At 42.7% G+C, this 20,663-nt stretch overlaps 1 protein-coding gene across 1 annotated transcript; it reads left to right on the top strand.

The window, feature by feature from the left end:
- Window positions 1–5,623: 5,623 nt before the first annotated feature.
- LOC124622485 (prostaglandin reductase 1-like) lies at window positions 5,624–20,093 on the top strand. The gene is made up of 3 exons (XM_047148195.1): window positions 5,624–5,837; window positions 11,978–12,328; window positions 19,460–20,093. Exons 1-3 carry the CDS (start codon window positions 5,637–5,639, stop codon window positions 19,910–19,912), a joined length of 1,005 nt encoding a protein of 334 aa, XP_047004151.1. The 5' UTR covers window positions 5,624–5,636; the 3' UTR covers window positions 19,913–20,093.
- The last annotated feature ends 570 nt before the right edge of the window (window positions 20,094–20,663 follow it).

The raw sequence follows: 20,663 nt of genomic DNA, 5'->3' as shown, positions 1-20,663 counted from the left end.
GATCGTCCGTTTTCCGTGACCAACGAAATGATGAGGAAAACTATCCAAACAATTTGTGGTAACCGTCTTTTCAGGATGTATCATTTGTTGGACAACTACTTGCATGTTTCTCGGATTGTAAGTAATTTGGTACCAATAGTTCTGTGCTCGTTGGGTTAACAGTCATGTGGTAGCATTATATTCAGAGGGAGTTAAGTAACTCATGAAGAGAGATGATAAATGCTTAAATTTGACTGGTGATTATGTAGAGAAGTAATGCAAACATCTATAGTAAATCCCCACTAATTCCTTTTCTTCCCGACAAGAAATAAATAAATAAAAAATTGAAACGTATGTGAATTCCTAAGGGACCAAACTGCTGAGGTCATCGGTCCCTAGACTTACACATTGCTTAAACTATCTTACACCACACACACCCATGCGGGAGGACCCGAACCTCCGCGGTAGGGGCCGCGCAATCCGTGACATGGCGCCTCAAACCGCGCGGCCACTCCGCGCTGCTTCCCTTCCCCTCCCATTCACCTGTAGGCCGGAAAGGTTCCGGATGGTAAAACCATGAAAACATTGGTATAGGTTTAAATGTTGATGTGTCACTTAATAATCGTTCTTCTGTTTACACTCTTGAAATAGCTAACTAATTCGTATGAGCATGAAGATTTATTACGTAACTGTCTACAGATGTGCATTCCGAGCGGAGGTTTAATTCACACTCAATCTTTTTCCAAACATGTTTAAACATCCGATGACTCGTGACTTCATCTACTCCGAGGCTCCCCTTAAATCCAAGCGCCGTGCACCGCTCAAGAAGTGCCTCAAACAAACAACAATACAACACAAAACAAATGTTTGACCATATAAAAATGTCCTTTGCATTAAAATGACTCTTTCATGTATTTTTTAAACATCATTAACATTATTATAATTTTCGCTGTAGAAACTTTTTTTATCATTTATATACGGCGACGAGGGTTCTAACTAATAGAAAAATTAATTCTTTTTAATTTTACTATTCACGCTTAAATATTGTACGTGGTGGGAGATTATGATTACTTTTATATAGCTATAACAATGAAATCTTGTACAAAGCTGAAATGCGATCGTACTGCACCTTTTGTTCATAAATTGTTATCAAGAATACTTTCTTTCGTATGAAATGCTAATGACATAAAACACTGTAATACTCCATAATTTACTACGTAAAAAGTCTTAAACTTAAGAAAAGAGGCGCCACAGCCTACAGAAACTTCATACGCCTAATGATTACGCGACTAATCCAGAATTACATTTCGCAAAACATTCTGTATCTTCACAGGCCGACAACGAATAACATACGTATCTGTGTTGCGTACAGGGACACAACAATTTAGAAACCTGCTCAGTTTGCTTTCTGAAGCTTACATAATGAGTTACGCTAAATTCTATCTCTTTGATCGCTTAAAAGGGTATTAAAATGCGGTAGTGTATTCATCAAGTTTGTTAAATGTTTGAATTTGCATTGCAACACTTCAACGCATTTAATCCAGTCGCACATTTTTGTGATATCATTACATATCTTCTGAACTCTGGCTACTAGCTATACTCAACGATAGTTAATGACCACAAGACAAATATTACAGACTAAAAATACACGCTTTGTAACAAACATAGGTAGGAATTTATTAGAAGAAATAGTTATTAACGAAGGAGAAAGAAAAGGACGTGGCACTCTGCTATTCATTCTGTTATTTACAGTGGCTTCACTCTTTGTAAATGAAAATGTAATATAAACAAAGGAATTAATATTACAAATGTTCTTCTGTTTGCTGATGATATCATTATCATTCAGAAGAATGAGAAAGACGCATAATCTTACGTTTCAACTTAACTACTACGTCCACGGTTTGTTAGGTTCATTATTACATCTGGAGATAACTATTTTAGAAAACATTTATGTGATCCCGACTTTCTACAATTCGGACTAGGACTGGCCCCAATTATACAAATTTCGCTGTAGTTTTAAGACTTTTCTACTATTTAGTAGATACAATTTCAATATTTCATTTATATCTGTAGCCACTTTCTGGGTTACTCTCGTATTATGTAAACACCAAGCATGGTCTGGAGCACGCCAGAAATCACTGAGGTACGAATTACCAAGCAAAACTTGGTTTAATCTGAATAGAGTTGAAATTCCAGACGTATTTCCCGAAACAAATGGGAAAAGTTCGCACCCGCTGGACATGGCTTCGGCTGTGGACAGATCAGAAGACACGTTGTGAACACGTGGCTCACGCTTCGCCTTGAGCTTTCAGTATATCATTATAATGCGGGTTCGAGTCAGCACGGATAACAGAAAAACTAGAACTGTCCAAATCACGGAAGTTTTTACCGGAATCTACTGTTTGCTGTATTAACAAAGCATTTGAAGGCACGCCGTATTACTTACATCCTTATTCACCGGAAAGTGGCAACATGCTTGCAGAATTACACTTGAGACACACCGTAGTTCCTACCACATGCTGCCAGGAAATTGTCGTCCAGTTCGTTCTATTTCTGTCTTTCAGTCAGTTTTTCTTGACGACGGTTTTCGTTTTCCGGATAGTCTGAACACCGGTACGTTGAAACGAATTCTGTCCCGCATACTGCAAAAGCAGATGGTCGTATTTTAGTTCGTCTATCGCCTCGTTTTCGCTCGCTTCCTCTATCAAAAAACACTTGTCACTACTGCGTTGTCACTTGGTTGCTCAGATTCCGGTTCATTGGCATCTCTATTTAACCAGCAGCGGATGTTCCGTCATCTTAACAACCAGAAATTTGTATTCTAAACGAATATATTCTTCCTAATCATAACAAAATACCTTAAGGCTAGTTCTATATTTGTTCAAAAATCGCGGATGATTCTCAAGCCCGATTATCCACAGCCAGATAATCGGGAGCTTGTCTTGCAACACACTTTCTCAGTGTAAAATACGACACCATGCTGACCCTTTGCGTGATTGTTTCTTACACTGATCTTAGACTACATTCAGTTTTTATTTATTTATTGTTTACACACACGTCTATTTGCAGTTAACTGTGTTCAATCACGTACAGTGAGGTGACAAAAGTCATGGGATAGCGAGCTGTACATATATACAGGATGAGTCACCTAACGTTACCGCTGGATATATTTCGTAAACCACATCAAATACTGACGAACCGATTCCACAGACCGAACGTGAGGAGAGGGGCTAGTGTAATTGTTTAATACAAACCATACAAAAATGCACGGAAGTATGATTTTTAACACAAACCTACGTTTTTTTAAAATGGAACCCCGTTAGTTTTGTTAGCACATCTGAACATATAAACAAATACGTAATCAGTGCCGTTTGTTGCATTGTAAAATGTTAATTACATCGGGAGATATTGCAACCCAAAGTTGACGCTTGAGTACCACTCCTCCGCTGTTCGATCGTGTGTATCGGAGAGCACTGCAACATACATCGCGTTTCTACAGAATGATCTGCCAACGTTGCTCGAAAATGTCCCACTGGAAACGCGTCGACGTATGTGGTACCAGCATGATGGTGCACCTGCACATTCCGCAATTAACACTAGGCTGACCCTTGACAGGATGTTCGACGGGCGTTTCATAGGACGTGGAGGACGCATAAATTGGCCAGCCCATTCTCCTGATCTTACACCTCTGGACTTCTTTCTGTGGGGTACGTTGAAGGAGAACGTGTACCGTGATGTGCCTACAACCCCAGAGGATATGAAACAACGTATTGTCGCAGCCTGCGGCGACATTACACCAGATGTACCGTGGCGTGTACGACATTCATGACGCCAGAGATTGCAATTGTATGCAGCAAATGATGGCCACCACATTGAACGTCTATTGGCCTGACATGTCGGGACACACTCTATTCCACTCCGTAATTGAAAACGGAAACCACGTGTGTATGTGTACCTCACCCCTCATGGTAATGTACATGTGCGTCAGTGAAAAAGACCAATAAAAAGGTGTTAGCATGTGGACGTAATGTGCTGTTCTAGTCTCTTCTGTACCTAAGGTCCATCACGTCCCCTTTGGATCCCTACGTAATTCGGCGCTCTCCGATACACACGATCGAACAGCGGAGGAGTGGTACTCAAGCGTCAACTTTAGGTTACAATATCTCCGGATGTAATTAACATTTTACAATGCAACAAACGGCACTGATTACGTATTTGTTTATATGTTCAGATGTGCTAACAAAACTAACGGGGTTCCATTTAAAAAAACGTAGGTTTGTGTAAAAAAACGTACTTCCGTGCATTTTTGTATGGTTTGTATTAAACAATTACACTAGCCCCTCTCCTCACATTCGGTCTGTGGAATCGGTTCGTCAGTATTTGATGTGGTTTACGAAATTATCCAGCGGTAACGTTAGGTGACTCACCCTGTATATGTTCATATCCGTGTGAATCCCATAGGGGGATAGGACGACATATACAGACGGCGGTAGTATACTCAGATGGTTCATTTGGAAAGGATTCCGGCTTGATTATGACCACGCGATGGGAATTAAAAGGCTTTGAAACCGAAATCGTAGTTAGAGCTAGACACATGGGGCATCGTTAGGGAATTCAGTATTCCTAGATCCGCAGTGTCAAGAGTGTGCCGATATGACCAAATTTCAGGTATCACCCGTCACCACAGACAACGCAGTGGCCTTCACGTAACGACCGAGAGCAGCTCCATTCGTGTCGAGCTTTCAGTGCTAACAGATAACGAGCACTACGTGAAATAACCACAGACATCAATGTGGCAAGTACGACAAACATGTCTGTTAGGACAGTTAGGCGAAATTTGACGTTAATAGGCCATGGCAGCAGACAACCGACGCTTGTCCCTTTGCTAACAGCACGACAATGTTTCCAATGGCTCTGAGCACTATGGGACTTAACTTCTGAGGTCATCAGTCCCCTAGAACTTAGAACTACTTAAACCTAACTAAACTAAGGACGTCACACACATCCATGCCCGAGGCAGGATTCGAACAAGCGACCGCAGCGGTCGCGCGGGTCCAGACTGAAGCGCCCAGAACCGCTCGGCCACACCGGCCAGCTCATCGAACATTAATGGGATATAAGCAAGAGGTCGGTTCGTGCACAAAATCCTGCACCGGCAACATCTTCAGCATTCTGGACGGCTATAGAGGCAGCATGGTTTCAGTATTTCTGCAGGGCAAAAGGAGGTCCAACAAGGCACTGAAACGTATCCTGTGACTTTTGTCACCTCAGTGCAAATCCCGCTGACTTTAGTGTAATTATTGACTGTGAATAAAAGTATCATTTCTGTTCGTCTCATTGGGTATTTCTTTCATTTACCTTCCGTACTGTACTGTAGCAACACTTTGTGAAGAGTTGCCCCAGAATTTGGCGAGAGTACATTTGTAGAGAGAACTAGCTATTAATTTACACAACAAACGGATGTTAAATTGCAAGACAGTGGTGGAATTTGCATCTCATCGCCTCTCAGACCGACAGTGATTCAGCACCGTGAGTCTGACGACCTTCCATCTGGGACCCAATACAGATAGCGATGACAACGCGTCAAGGTCTCGCGGCGCGGCCGCGTTATATAAGCGGCGTGCAGCGACCGCGCTTGCAGTAGGACACCGGCAGCCATGGTGAAGGCGCGCAAGATCGTGATCGCCCGCGTGTTCCAGGGAGAGCCGCGGCTCCAAGACTTCCGCATCGAGGAGGAGGACCTGCCGGCCCTCCGCGATGGCCAGATACTCGCCGAGGCAGTCTACATCAGCGTCGATCCCTACCAGAGGGCGTACAAGAACATGCACCACGTCGGCAACACCATGATCGGCTCACAGGTGAAGTTTCTTTCATATGCCTCCATTGCTAACCAATTCTAATTAACTCGCACTAATTACTCTCCTGACAGAAGAACACCATTGCGAATGACAAAATTATTACAGGTACGCCATATTGAAGAACACAAGTCCACACACACACGCTCACAAATAACATCACTGACTTTCCATTGGCACCCCCTGTTTCTGTTCACCACCGATGCAAAAATAAAATAAAAACAATTTGCTTTGCTGAAGTCAATGAATCAATTTACTTTTGGGTAATGACAGATGATAAAACTTTGCAAAAAATGTCGTACATGAACGAGTTCAATTTTTTGAAAGATAAAAGCCTTTTCAGGCGTTTTGACAGACACTCGTATTTCACTTTTATCTTTTTTTTTTTTTATTACTTGATTTAAGTTTGGAAATTTGTGGTAAGTTCCTATGCGACCAAATTGCTGAGGCCATCGGTCCCTAGGCTTACAAACTACTTAATCTAACTTCAACTAACCTACGCTAAGGACAAACACAAACACCCATGCCCGAGGAAGAACTCGAACCTTCGACGGGGGCAGCGGCGCGAACCGTGGCAGATTTAAGTTGCTTACAGGCGATGATGAATCAGAATAATATTATCACATGCTTATTTCTAATAAGTAACAAAGCTGAAGTAATCAGATAGATACTGAAACTGCTTTGTGAGTTGGTATTAATCTCAAATGATAACATTATGAATAATTAGTTTGTTGGTGTACGCCTTTTTTTATTTACTTGATCATAAAATGATAGACATAAATCTATCGTTAACTGAATGCGATTTTTGCCGTGGTCCTTTAGTTAAGATCAATTTTATCTTCTCCTTCTTCTGTCCTTCAAGGCTGAGTCGTTTGTGCCTCTTCCGGCTTCACCTTTTACTGCCACCTCTTTCTGGGCCTTCGTACGTCCCTTCTTCCTCTTGGCTGGTACAGCGTGGCCACTCATTCTTTGTGGGTGATGTTAGCATACAGTTTTATTTTGTTCAGTCTTTTCATTAGTGTTATAAATATTTAGTTCGTTCCTAACAACTTCATTTCTTATGCGGTCTTCACTGGGAACAACTCTCACTTCCCTAAAAAATCTCATTTCTGCTGCTTGTGGTTTGCTTTTATCTCGTTTTTAAGGATCCATGACTCTCTTCCCTACAACAGTACACGATCAATTCATATGTCGTTAAGTAAACCATCAGTCTCACTGTATAAGAAAGTTGCCATTACTGTTTTACTGTAAAAGTCATCTTGTTGTGAACTGCTACTTATCACACACATTAATTCGACATTTACACATGTTTATGGTCTATAAGAAATATCCAAATTCCGTGTGTTTGGAAAAATAGGAATAGTCTGACTTGTATTTATGTTATTCTTGATATTGTTGACAACTGGCAAGTGTGTTATACGACCTTAAGTCAACAGTTACTTTATGTAATACCAATCGCTGTGACTAACTGACACTAGTTCAATCACTCCTTGTCCATCGACATATTTCATAAGCTTTATGTAACAAGAAAAATTTAATTTCTCTGAACCGACTACTTGCATTTTCCTAGAAGACGTGTGTCAACAGAATCATATCACTCTTTTGAATACATGGCAGTTGATAAGAGTACAGCAGCCCTTCGGTTCAAGGTTTAGTTTCTTCTAACTTACACTACAGCTTTCAGCCGCTTGTGCAAACGCAGAAGAGTATTAATTGATGTGATATCTACGTATAAAAAGCATTGTTAGATCACTAATTCACCTGAAGACGAATGGAACGACAGGTATCAATGACCTGGGGCGGGGGGGGGGGGGGGGGGGGGGGATATTTTTGGGTTCTGGAGAAATGTAGGATCATACGAGAAAATTTATCTGGGCAGATAGATTAAAAGACGGCAAAACAATATTTATAGCATTTGTATATTTAGAAAAAAACAATGACATTGTTGACTGGGATACACTCTTTGGAATTAAACAGTTATCGAAAATAAAACACGGGGAGGAAAATGTATTTAGATTGCACAGTAACCAGACTGCAGCTGCCAAGAAGAATACGAAAAGGAAATCAGTAACTGCCTCTCCATCATATTATTCAGTCAGTACACTGAACAAGCAATGAAGGAAACTCAGGAGAAATCTGGAAAGCAAATTAAAGTTGAAGCAGAACAAATAAAAAACGCTTCAGTTCTCTTGACAGCATTGCAGTTCTACCAAACAGTGCAAAAAACTTGGAGGATTATTTGAACAAATGGATAGTGTCTTCAAAAGAAGTTGTAAGATGAATATCAACAATAGCAAAGCAAAGGTAACGAAGTGTAGTGGAATTAAATCAGGCGATGATGAGGGAATTAGATTATGAAACAAGATACTAGAAGTAGTAGACGACTTTTACTATTTGGACAGCAAAATAAATTACGATGGCAGAAGTAACGAGAATATGAAATGTATAACAGCAGTAGCAATGAAATCTTTTCTAAAAATAAGAAATAGGGAGTCGAAACAGTTGTCGGGTGTGAGGTCGAATGTCGTTGTGAATTTCGACAATATTTCTTCAAACGCAACCGAATGACATCTTCAGGTGCGACTAATATATTGCTGAATAATGAATGTTATCACTGTCAAAACTCAGCAGTGAGTTCGACGCACCTGCAGATGTCGATCAGCTGCGTCAATGAAACATTGTGCCTATTTCACAACGACAGTCGACCTCTCTTCCGACAACCTTTCCTACTAATCCGTCGGGTAAGCCTCAAGCAAAGCAAGATTAACGTTAATACCGTGTACAAATTTGAAAGTCAGAATGTCTTCCACGACAGTATTTGCTGGATTGTAGTAACCTTATCTGTAATCGATTCGTGTAGAATAAACAGAGCAGACATGAATAGAATAATGTCCGATGTTACGGAGAATGCTTAACATTAGATGAGTAGACTGGATAACTGATGAAGAGAAACTGAATCGTGTTGAGCAGAAAAAGGTGCATGAGCAAAACTTAACTGTAAGATTGGATCATGAGGCATCAAGCAATAGTCAGTTTGGTAATTCGGAGAAGTGTGTTGCTACAAATTGTAGAGGGCGGCCAGTGTTCGGCTATGGAGTTTCATACGGACAAAGCTTGCATTAGGTATGCAGAGATGATGAGAGTTAATCAGAAGGTCTAGCAGATACAGACGCATCAAATCAGTCTTTGGAATGAAGACCCCGAAACAGCATATCATTAAATATTACTGTGTTGGCAGACTATATTTTACCATACACTACAGTGTGACGTTAATATTACGAATGTAAATCGATGGAAAGCACTGTGTGATAACTATTGAACTGTATGAAATGAAATCGTCATTACTTCTGAACGGTTTGCGTTAGCACGTTCAAACTGTACGGTTGGCCGCAGGGCACGGTGGGAATTAGTACTCAGATGCATGGTTTGGTTTAGCGAAGAAGCGCACTTTCATTTGGATGGGTTCGTCAATAAGGAACATTGGCGCATTTGGGGAACTGAGAATCCACAATGCGCGATCGAGAAGTCTCTTCACCCTCAACAGTTGACTGTGCGATATTCCTTGATGCCAAGGTGACTACCGAACAGTACGTGAAGGTTTTGGAGATGATTTCGTCCCCATTACCCAAAGTGACCCTGATTTAGACAAGATGTGGGTCATGCAAGACAGAGCTCGATCCCATCGAAGAAGGAGAGTGTTTGACGTCCTCGAGGAGCAGTTTGGGGACCGCATTCTGGCTTTGGGGTGTCTGGGGGCCACTGGCATGAGCCTCGATTGGCCGCCATATTCTCCGGATATGAATACATGCGATTCCTTTTTGTGGGGATATATTAAAGACAAGGTGTATAGCAATAACCCCAAAGCTATTGCTGAGCTCAAAACAGCTATTCCAGAGGCCATCGACAAGATCAATGTTCCGACACTTCAGCAGGTCATGCAGAATTTCGCTATTCGTCTGTGCCACATCAACGCCAATGAAGGCAGTCTTTCGAACATGTCATAACCTATATCCGAATATATGTAGTAACGTTTAAATGTTGAATAAGGTGTGTGCACGCTGTAGTTTGTAACTAATTTACGTTTTTTTCATATAGTTCAATAATTCTCACGCTGTAATTCCTTTCTGTTATGCAGTCTGCAGTAGATCTTTCTCGAGCGCTTTGTAGAGAACTTGGGTGGCAAGAAATCAACAAGTGATTGAAAACTCTGAAGAAACTTTCAAACGCCAAGATCGCTAGTAAAGCTGATACAATGTCCGGAACATATAAAATGATCAATAAGTCATGGCTAAGACAGTAACAAATTATCAGTATTTGGCTGTGATTTCAGTTACATTCAGACTGCATGCCACCTGTTTTATAGCATCCACACTATCATGAAACTCGCAGGTTATTATATAAGTCACAAGTAACAACTAAAAGCAAGGTTATTCTACTAAAAGAGGCATTATAACTTTCAACGTCATACGCCATCTGTTGACCGACGTTCGTACTTCGTTCTGAGAGTCTTGTGTCTCAGGCTATCGATGTATAAACTGTCTATGGTCGAAGAAGTGGTCCACGTATTCTAAACGCAAACTCGAACTGTAGTGTATGGCAAATTGTGTTATTCTCAACACCCACCATTAATATATTCACACTTGTTTCAATACTAAAAAATTGAAAGCCTGAGGAAGAATACATTTAATCCATACTTACTATAGACTGTTTGGTTGGGGCAAAATTTTCTCTGTGCACAGTCGTGTCAAGTTCTCAAGTAACTTTTGTTTATCGTGTAGTAAAACTTATGTAGTAGTCCTGTCCATTATCTGAGAAACGTTTTCTGACTTTACCTTGCAGTTTTAGATTTTGTGATGAAAAGTGCGATAAACGTAGAAAATTGGGTGAACGTAAACATCAGGCTACGCTGCAGGTCAATCTTTTACCACAACTTTTATTTGCCATTTTCATTCGTTAGCTCCGCCAATTCACAAGCAAACTATCGCCTTCCAACCTAACCCAGACATCGGGCTACGCTAGAGATTAGTCTGTCTCAGTCTGTCATTACAACCAAGATTTTGTGGAGTTCTAATATCACACTCTAACCTGTCAGCAACAACTGAGGATGAATGGTTCTAAATACGAGTATTAAGGGCCGGCCGTTGGTGGCCTAGCGGTTCTGGCGCTACAGTCTGGAACCGCGCGACCGCTACGGTCGCAGGTTCGAATCCTGCCTCGGGCATGGATGTGTGTGTTGTCCTTAGGTTAGTTAGGTTTAAGTAGTTCTAAGTTCTAGGGGACTTATGACCTCAGCAGTTGAGTCCCATAGAGCTCAGAGCCATTTGAACCATTTTGAACGAGTATTAAGAATATCATATCACCTAACATTTTGTCTCGTCGGTTATCGAAAACGCTAACGTTAGGTCTAAACAAATAATCGCCTTTACAAGCGAGAACATATGGCTTCCGTCACGTTGTTACAATCCACCTGGCTAGGTATACCAGTTAGCAACGCACTTGTCAGTGACTGCTAGTCCTTACAAGTTACTAATCACAATGTAATAGGTGAGACGACAGCAGCAGGAATATTTTAATGTTGGTGGATTGTGGAGGGATGTGTTTTGGTCTTCAGTCCTGAGACTGGTTTGATGCAGCTCACCATGCTACTCTATCCTGTGCAAGCTTCTTCATCTCCCAGTACCTACTGCAACCTACATCCTCCTGAATCTGCTCAGTGTATTCATCTCTAGGTGTCACTCTACGATTTTTACCCTCCACGCTACCATCCAATACTAAATTGGTGATCCCTTGATGCCTCAGAACATGTCCTACCAACCGATCACTTCTTCTGGTCAAGTTGTGGCACAAACTCCTCTTCTCCCCAATTCTATTCAATACCTCCTCATTAGTTATGTGATATACCCATCTAATCTTCAGCATTCTTCTGTAGCACCACATTTTGAAATCTTCTATTCTCTTCTTGTCTAAACTATTTATCGTCCACGTTTCACTTCCATTGTGGAGGGATACGGGTTGTGAATTCGCAAAACCGTAACAAAACACTACTAAAAATACCAGTTATTGCAATTAACAGAAATCACTGTTGCCAGGAAGTCACAGTTTACGCTGTCTCTAAAGGTATGTGTGCTAATCTCTGCCCACAGGTGGCCCGCATCGTGGAGAGCCGTGCGGCGGGCTTCCCAGTGGGGCGGTACGTGGTCGGCTACTGGGGGTGGCGCGACCGCACCGTGGCCGACGTGGGGCCGGACGCGCCCTACTTCATGTCGCCGGTCATGCTGGTGCCAGACCTGGGGGAGCTGCCCCTCTCCCTCTCTCTGGGGGTGCTGGGCATGCCCGGAATCACGGCCTACTTTGGACTGCTGGAGATCTGCGAGCCCAAACCGGGAGAGGTCGCCGTAGTCAGTGGGGCAGCAGGTGCTGTGGGGTCCATAGTCGGGCAGATAGCGCGCCTCAAGGGGTGCAAAGTAATTGGCTTCGCGGGATCAGACGCTAAGGTAAGACACCGCTTCCATTTGCGATTCCTGCACCTATGACGCTGTGGTGTGCGTACTGTAAGACCTTCAGTACACACACCATCAGATTATTTGAGATGTCGCTCTAACGAAGTAGTTGAGCGTCAGCAATATGTCTCGTGGTCTTATCGTGGCGTGTTTATCTTCTGCCGTTAGGTCGGACGATAGAAATGCCACTTGCACGCTTAGAGTAGCAGATTGACGGTGACCAACCTAAAACAGAACTTGATTAATTTTCACACACATTTATTAAAATAATAACAAACATAAAAATTACTTAACTTGGTTCTGGATGCTATTTACAATTGACAATCTGAAGTTCCTTTGGTATTGGTACGTTAGTCTTATTCTCACATATATCTCTGATACTTGACAAAAGTGTGTATACATTTATCTTCATGGCTATGTACAGGAATATGGTAATCTTATTAGGCGCAGACTGAAAGTTGACTATAGACTGGTACAGACAAATGTAAACTGGTACAGACTAATGCAGACTGGTACAGATTAGTGCAGACAAATGCAGACTGACTAATCGGAGGTCTGTACACTCGTTATAATACCACGCGCATTCGTGTATCACTGCGCGAGTGTGATCTGCGAGGAGAAAAAGTTCTACTTTAGCAGCAATCTCATTGGCTGCGTTACATATTAATACACGGATCTGCGGAAGCAGAATTTGGTTCGTCTCTATGGCAGCGCCATCTCGTGGTGCGGAGATGGACGAGCGCTGCGCCTGCGCCTTTGTGCTTAGTGGGGCGCGCTCTAGTGGGAAAGTTGTGTATGCGCTGACTACGTGGAACTATGTACACAACAGACGCAGGTGAGGTCAGTGCAGCATAATCTCATCAGATCAGTGACACTTGTTCGTAAGTACTGCTGAGTTTTCCTCAAAATCCTTACATTCTTCAGACATAGGAAGGCTGCCCAGAAAGTAATGCATCCCATTTTTATCTCAGCTGAAAACAATGCTACGAATGGGAAACGTTACGTATGTATTATTTGAAGTCTCCTGGGTGAGCGCGCCAAGTATCTGTCACTTCCGACAGATAGCGTAGCTGCAGGACAGTTTCAAAGTGGCGTCTGAGGGTGACACACGTTACAAGCAACGTGCCGCCATTGAATTTCTCAATGTAGAGGAGAAACAGTGGGGAATACTCACAAACATTTGTGCAAGGTCTATGCAGCATCTGCTGTCGACAGGAGTACAGTTAGTAGCTGGGCACGGAGGGTGAGGTCATCAGAAGGTGGTTCGGTGAAGCTCGACGATTTGCAGCGGTCGGGGAGACCATCCACGGCTGTCACACCTGACATGTTGCAGCGAGCTGATGTTGCCATTCACGAGGACAAATGGACAAATGGTTCAAATGGCTCTGAGCACTATGGGACTCAACATCTGAGGTCATCAGTCCCCTAGAACCTAGAACTACTTAAACCTAACTAACCTAAGGACACCACACACATCCATGCCCGAGGCAGGATTCGAACCTGCGACCGTAGCAGTCGCGCGGTTCCAGGCTGAAGCGCCTAGAACCGCTCGGCCACACCGGTCGGCTTCACGAGGACAGACGCATTACGACTCGGCAGTTGGCGCTGCATCTGTCAATCAGCAAAGGAAGTGTGGATGCAATTATCCGCATTTTTGGATATTAAAAGCGTGTGCAAGATGGGTCATGCGGTGTCTAACGGTGGATCACAAATCGCACAGAAAAAAACATTTCTCTTGATTTGCTGCAACGTTTTGAAGCTGAGGGGGAGGCCTTCTTGTCCCAGATTGTGACAGGTGATGAAACCTGGGTTCACCATCTTGAGCCCAAAACAAAACGACAGTCGATGGAATGGCGCCATTCTCTTTCCCCGCAGAAGAAAAAATTTGAAGCACCTGCTTCCGCCAGTAAGATCATGATCATCGTGTTCTGGGGCTGTTAAGGTGTGATTCTCATTGATATGATACCAAGAGGCGGTACCATTAATTCAGGAGCATATGTCAACACATTAACAAAACTGAAGACGCGCTTCCGGCGACTTAGGCGCCACAACAATCCAGCAAATGTTTTGCTGCAACACGATAACGCTCGGCCCCACACAAGTATGAGGACTGCTGAACGCATCGCAGAACAGGGTTGGACAGTGATACTCCATCAACCCTACAGCCCTGACCTACCCCCTCGGGCTTAACACTTGTTTGGGCCAATAAAAGATGCCATTCGTGGAAGACACTTTGAGGACAATGAGGAGGTGATTCACACAGGGAAGCACTGGCTCCGTCACCAGGACAAGGACTGGTACCGACAGGACGTTTTGCGCTGGAGGAAGACCATAGAACGGGATGCAGATTACGTGAAAAAATAGGGTATGTAGATAAAACACCATTCTTTCGTGCGTGTAATTCTCATTATGTCCAATAAAGAATTATTGAAGAAAAAAAATGCGGTGCATTAATGTCTGGCAACCCTCGTACAAAGTGTAGATAGAGACATGTGCATTACCTGGTCAAACGTATTCGGACACCTCTATGTAATGGGAAATTGACGACTAAATGTCGCTAGAGGCAGACGTGCCAGTATAAAAGGAAGTGGGGACAGAAGCAGCGACAGCAGGATTTATCAGTCGGGAGAGCTCTGTTACTTCGAATTTGAAGTCGAAAAGCGATGGAACAGCCACAGTAAACCGAGACCAGGCAGGGCTCACACACTGAGAGACAGGTACCATCGAATATTGCGGAATGTGGTTATAAAAATCGCGTGAAATCAGCGATAGATTTCACTCGTCAGTTCCAAAGTGCTACTAGCAGTACGGCCAACACATTGGTTGTGCACAGGTAGTTAACAAACATGGGGTACAGTGATCGAGCAGCTGCTTATAGGCCACACGTTTCTGCAGTCAGTACAAAGTGACGCTTGGAGAGCTGTAAACAACAACATCACTGGATAGTGGATGAAACTGATGATTTGGAGTAATGAATCATACTATACCTTGTGACAATTCCGTGGGAAGTTTCCGGTTTGCTGGATGCCTGGAGAACGTTTCTGTGAGCAGTAAAATGCGGAGGAAGTGATTTTATGCTACTGGGGTGTTTGTCATGGTTATGGAGTGGTCCCCTTATTGGGTTTAAGAAAACACTAAATGCGGAAGGATACGAACACATTCTGCAATATTGCATACTGTGTACAGTAAAGGTACAGTTTGGAGACGATGAATGTTGTATCAGCGTGACACTACACTCTGCCACAAAGCAGCGTCCGTGAGCCCATGGTTTGTGTACAATAACGTTCTTAAAATTGACTAGTCTACCCAGAGCCCCTATCTGAACTTAGTGAATCACCGTTAGGACGTCGACTTCGCACCAGATCCCAGTGTCCAACTTCACTATCTTCTTTCGTTACTAGGAGGACTTGTGGCAAAAACTGGGGCCTAAGCCCCAGGGGTATGCACTGGATATGCACCACAGTGGTTAGACCTAGGATTTCCTATGGGGCCATAGTGTGGTGAAAGAAGGTAGAACAGCGGGTTTCTGCTAAAGAGCTTGCTAATGTGCAGAGATTGGCCTGTTTTGCCATAACGGGCGGAAATAGCAGCACACCAACCGCTGGAATGGAAGCCATGCTGGATGTGCCTCCACTTCACCTTTGGGTTAAGATGGAGGCAGTAGCTGGGGCATATAGACTTAAAACTGGCCAAAACTGGGTCTCATTCGGATATCCAGAATCACACACTAACATAGTGAGTGAGGTAAATATAGGTACGGCCGGGGAAATGCCCGCCGACTATATAATAGCTCCGAACTGCTTCGACGAGCCTTACAACATAATAATTGAAAGTAGGGAGCAGTGGAAGAAAACAGTTCGACACCGTACGGGGGATATCGTTTGGTTCACCAATGGGTCGAAAACAGATCAAGGCGTCGGGGCAGGGTTGTAAGGGGTTCAACCAAGACTGGAGAGCAGCATCTCTCTAGGGAAACTGGCCTCTGTATTCCAAGCCGAAATTACTGCAGTCATGGCATGTGAGGAGGAGAATATGCGTAGGTGCTACAATGACCATAGCATCTACATCTATTCAGACAGCCAGGCAGCCCTGAAATCATTGGCAGCTCCTGCAACAAGATCTAATATTGTTGCAGATTGCCACAGGGCTTTGGTGGAGCTAGGGGGAAGCAATAGAGTGTACCTAGTGTGGGGTCCCTGGCCACTCAGGGATCTGTGGCAATGAACAAGCCGATAGATTAGCTAGGATGGGGCCAACAACTCCATTTATTGGACCGGAACCTGTATTGAAAATCACCAAGGCTATGGTCAAATTAGAACTACTGAAGTGGCTTAGGAAACAGCACGTAGGATATTGGACCAAGGTCCATAAACAAAAACATGGTAAGGTAATGATGCCCAAGCCATGTTTTAAAAGAAGTTCTGTAATCCTGGGATTGAACAGGAAAGAGATCAAACTCATGACTGGACTGATGACCGGCCATGGGAACCTCAAAAAACACCTACACACAATGAGTATAATGGAAGAGGACCCTAAATGTAGGATCTGTGATGAGGGTGAAGAAACTGCATCACACCTAATCTTTGAATGCATGGCATTAGAGAGTAAAAGATACAGAATCTTCGGGACAACTAGACCTGAAGAAATTGTGTCTAGCAAAAAACTGGTAGAGGGACTCTTTGCACTATTTAAGGACACTGGTTGGCTTTACTAGATAGACAGGGAGCGGTACCGCACGATAAACCTAGTTTCGGTGCGGGCAGTGGCGGGTTAGACCTAAGCTGTTTTAGCTCTCCTGTTAAAATCAATCAATCAATCTTCTTTCGTTTCGGTTCTTGAGCAAGAATGGGATGGCGTTTCTTCACAAACACACACCTCACTAAAAGTGTCCCTAGGAGGTTTCAAGCTGTCATAAAGGCGGAGGGTGGACACCTCCAATATTAATGTCCATTAATAGGTATCTGGATGCTTTTGATCAGATGTTTAAGGTCGCACCTCCATTCAACGAGATTATGTTGGCTATTTTCAAAAAATTGTATGATATGTCACTCGTACAAAAGCATATTGTTTGGTTGGCCGGTATAAAGAGAGCTTGAGAGATGAAGTGTCGTATTTGTATTACTATCGGTGAATATACATATGAAAAATAAGAAAAAGAGAATGAAACTGGGCATGCGTTCACAGCCTCCACTCTTCTCTGGAGACGTCTCAAGGATAGATGTTGATGAGCAGTACTCACGTGTCTTCACTCCGTACTGTACTGATGAACCATAAACCGTTTGCACTCAGTCTCTCAAGCACAACAGCTAATTTTAAAGCTCGAAATCTCATTCTTCACGAATATTCTAACCACGTACTATCTGGTCGAGTCTTGGCGCATTATCATTGTTTCAAGGCCACAGTGTAACACTGACCCGCTAAGGACAGTAGAAAAAAATGACTAGTTATGTTTCATTAACGATAATTACGTAAGTAAATTCAGAAAAATTACACTCTGTGGCTGTTTCAAAACCCCGACAGACAGTTCATTGTACGTACTCATCGCAGGCTTGACTTATGTCACAGTACTCGCACTTCTGCTGTGTCTGTGTGTTCTTGCACTGCAAACGTCTACTGTAAACGGGAGATCTTATGTTTATTACTGCCTTTCTTTGAAATTAAAATATCGACAAAAATATACAAAATAGAAATGTAATACAGAACGGGGAAGCATGCAGCGACGCAATATTTTTTCCGCATTAATGATCTGATCTCATCGCCACCTATACGAAATTTTTGGGGGTAATATAAACAAAAGTGGTTAGTTACAAGGATGTACCGGAATCTGTTGTTAGCTATTGAATAGAGCGTCGAGTAACAAATCCAGAAGTTGTCATCTTGAGGTTGAAGCTCTTCTGTCTGTGTTCGTTTACAAACAAATAATACATGTATACAGAGCTCTCTATAATGGAAGTGTGTTCCCCGCCCTCAAAGAACTATCGGACAACACCGACCTATAAGCTCCCCCTCCCCCCCCTTTTTCCCTTACACACACATCTTTTTAAAGAAAATACATAGAAATAAATGAAAATAAAATAAATAATTAGATAAAAAAGTAAGTAAATAAATAAAACACACACCCATTCACACACACAAAAACACACACACACACACACACACACACACACACACACACACACACACACACATGCATGCACACACACAAATCTTCCAAATAGAACTAGTTAATGTTAGGTAGACCATAACATCCCAGGCGTAAAATTTCGAAGTAAATAACTTTTCCACACTGAGATCTATATGGTGGCAAAAGATAAGCCGCGAAAGAAAACAAGTGCAATAAAAAAAAAAACATAAAAACCCAGGAAAACCACTGCATATAAACAATACTTTGTGTTTCAAATTTGTAAATACTGTCTTCAAAACCCAAATTTATATGTTTACAAGTACATAGTAAAGAGCAATTTTTCCTGTTTAATAGAAATAAAATAAAGGCCCACTGATGATTCTCAATATTCAGCGAAACATATGTGGTAAACAGAAGAAAAGGTAAAACTGGGTGTTTATGAAGGTGGACCCCCTCCAAAAACTAATCTATTCAGAAGTTAATAAAGGAAGAATGTAGTTGAAATAATAAGACACTAAACAATGCAGTTTTACCATTCCAGTAAAAATGAAAAGCAAGGCAAAAACTATTGTATGATAAACATATGCCACCATAATCAGATATCTATTAAAGCTGCAGAGGAGAAGTGCTAATTATGACCTATTTGTAGCAAAAATTGTGTCGTTCATCTGGAATGATTTGGGAAAACGAGTGAAAATCCGAATCAGGAGCCGGCCGAAGTGGCCGTGCGGTTAAAGGCGCTGCAGTCTGGAACCACAAGACCGCTGCGGTCGCAGGTTCGAATCCTGCCTCGGGCATGGATGTTTGTGATGTCCTTAGGTTAGTTAGGATTAACTAGTTCTAAGTTCTAGGGGACTAATGACCTCAGCAGTTGAGTCCCATAGTGCTCAGAGCCAGCCAGCCGAATCAGGAGTGGATGTCATTATAGTAATTAGCTGTAACTTATTTACACAATGTGAAAACGTCCTCTTGTAGCGATATAACTGGCCTCTCTTCCGCAGGTGAAGTGGCTGAAAGAGGAGTTGGGATTCCATCACGCATTTAACTACAAGACGAATGACGTCACAGAGGCGCTGAAGCAGGCGGCACCTGACGGCGTCGACGTGTACTTCGACAACGTGGGCGGCGAGATGAGCAGCGGAATCATCAACAGCATGCGAGAGTACGGTCGCATCTCCGTGTGCGGCGCGATATCTGGATACAACGAGTCTAATCTCCCGAAGGCTACCATCATCCAGCATGCAGCCATATTCAAGCAGCTCCGCATGGAGGGATTCATGTACATCCGATGGCACGACCGCTGGGGAGAGGGCATCGGACAGCTGATGCAGTGGATCAGGGAGGGGAAAATCAAGTACCACGAGACTGTTACCGACGGCTTCCAGAACACTCCCAAAGCCTTTGTTGGCATGCTGCAAGGAGAGAACCTAGGGAAAGCTGTTGTTAAAGTCTGAAGCGTGAAGCATACTTCCGTACTAGATTTGGGTGCATGAGCGGGGCCAAAGACAATTTGTTACAGTATTTTGTGCAGTGAATTACAAAAGGTAGCTGGATGACTGGGACAGAATATTCTTTCAGAATTTGTTTGTGCTTTCACTTTTGTAAACTAAAAAGAAATAAATTTTATAGAAAACCTTTTGTGTGTTGTGTCCATTATTTAACTCCACAGTCAGATTATATGTCCCAGCACGTAGTTGTCGCAAAAACAACATAACTTAAGTGCTACACACCAACAACTATAAGAGCATGAAACGATAGAAAATATTCATGTAGCTGGTTAATGTTTGTGTTCTTAAGTAATAGAACCCAAATATGAAGTCCTCGACAGAGAGTGTTCATCAGAGACAAGGGTACCGTCAGGAGTGCCCCAGGGTAGTGTGATAGGACCGTTATTATTTTCTATACACATAAGTGATGTGGCGGACAGGGTGGGGAGCAATTTACAGTTGTTTGCTGATGATACAGTGTGTAAGGTAAGTTGTCGTGGTCGAAACACTATAGAATGAAACAAGATGACTTACAAAAATGTCTACTTGGTGTGATGAATGGCAGCTAGCTCTAAATGTAGATAAATGTAAGTTAATACGAAGGAGTAGGAAGAACAAACCTGTAATGTTCGGATGCAGCGTTAGCAGTGTCCATCTTGACGCTGTGACATCTTTTAAATACCTGGGCGTAACTTGCAAAGCGATATGAAATGGAACG

Source organism: Schistocerca americana, chromosome 7, assembly GCF_021461395.2.
Source record: "Schistocerca americana isolate TAMUIC-IGC-003095 chromosome 7, iqSchAmer2.1, whole genome shotgun sequence".
Classification (NCBI taxonomy): Eukaryota; Metazoa; Arthropoda; class Insecta; order Orthoptera; family Acrididae; genus Schistocerca; species Schistocerca americana.
This window is presented reverse-complemented; position numbering and strand designations above follow the sequence as displayed.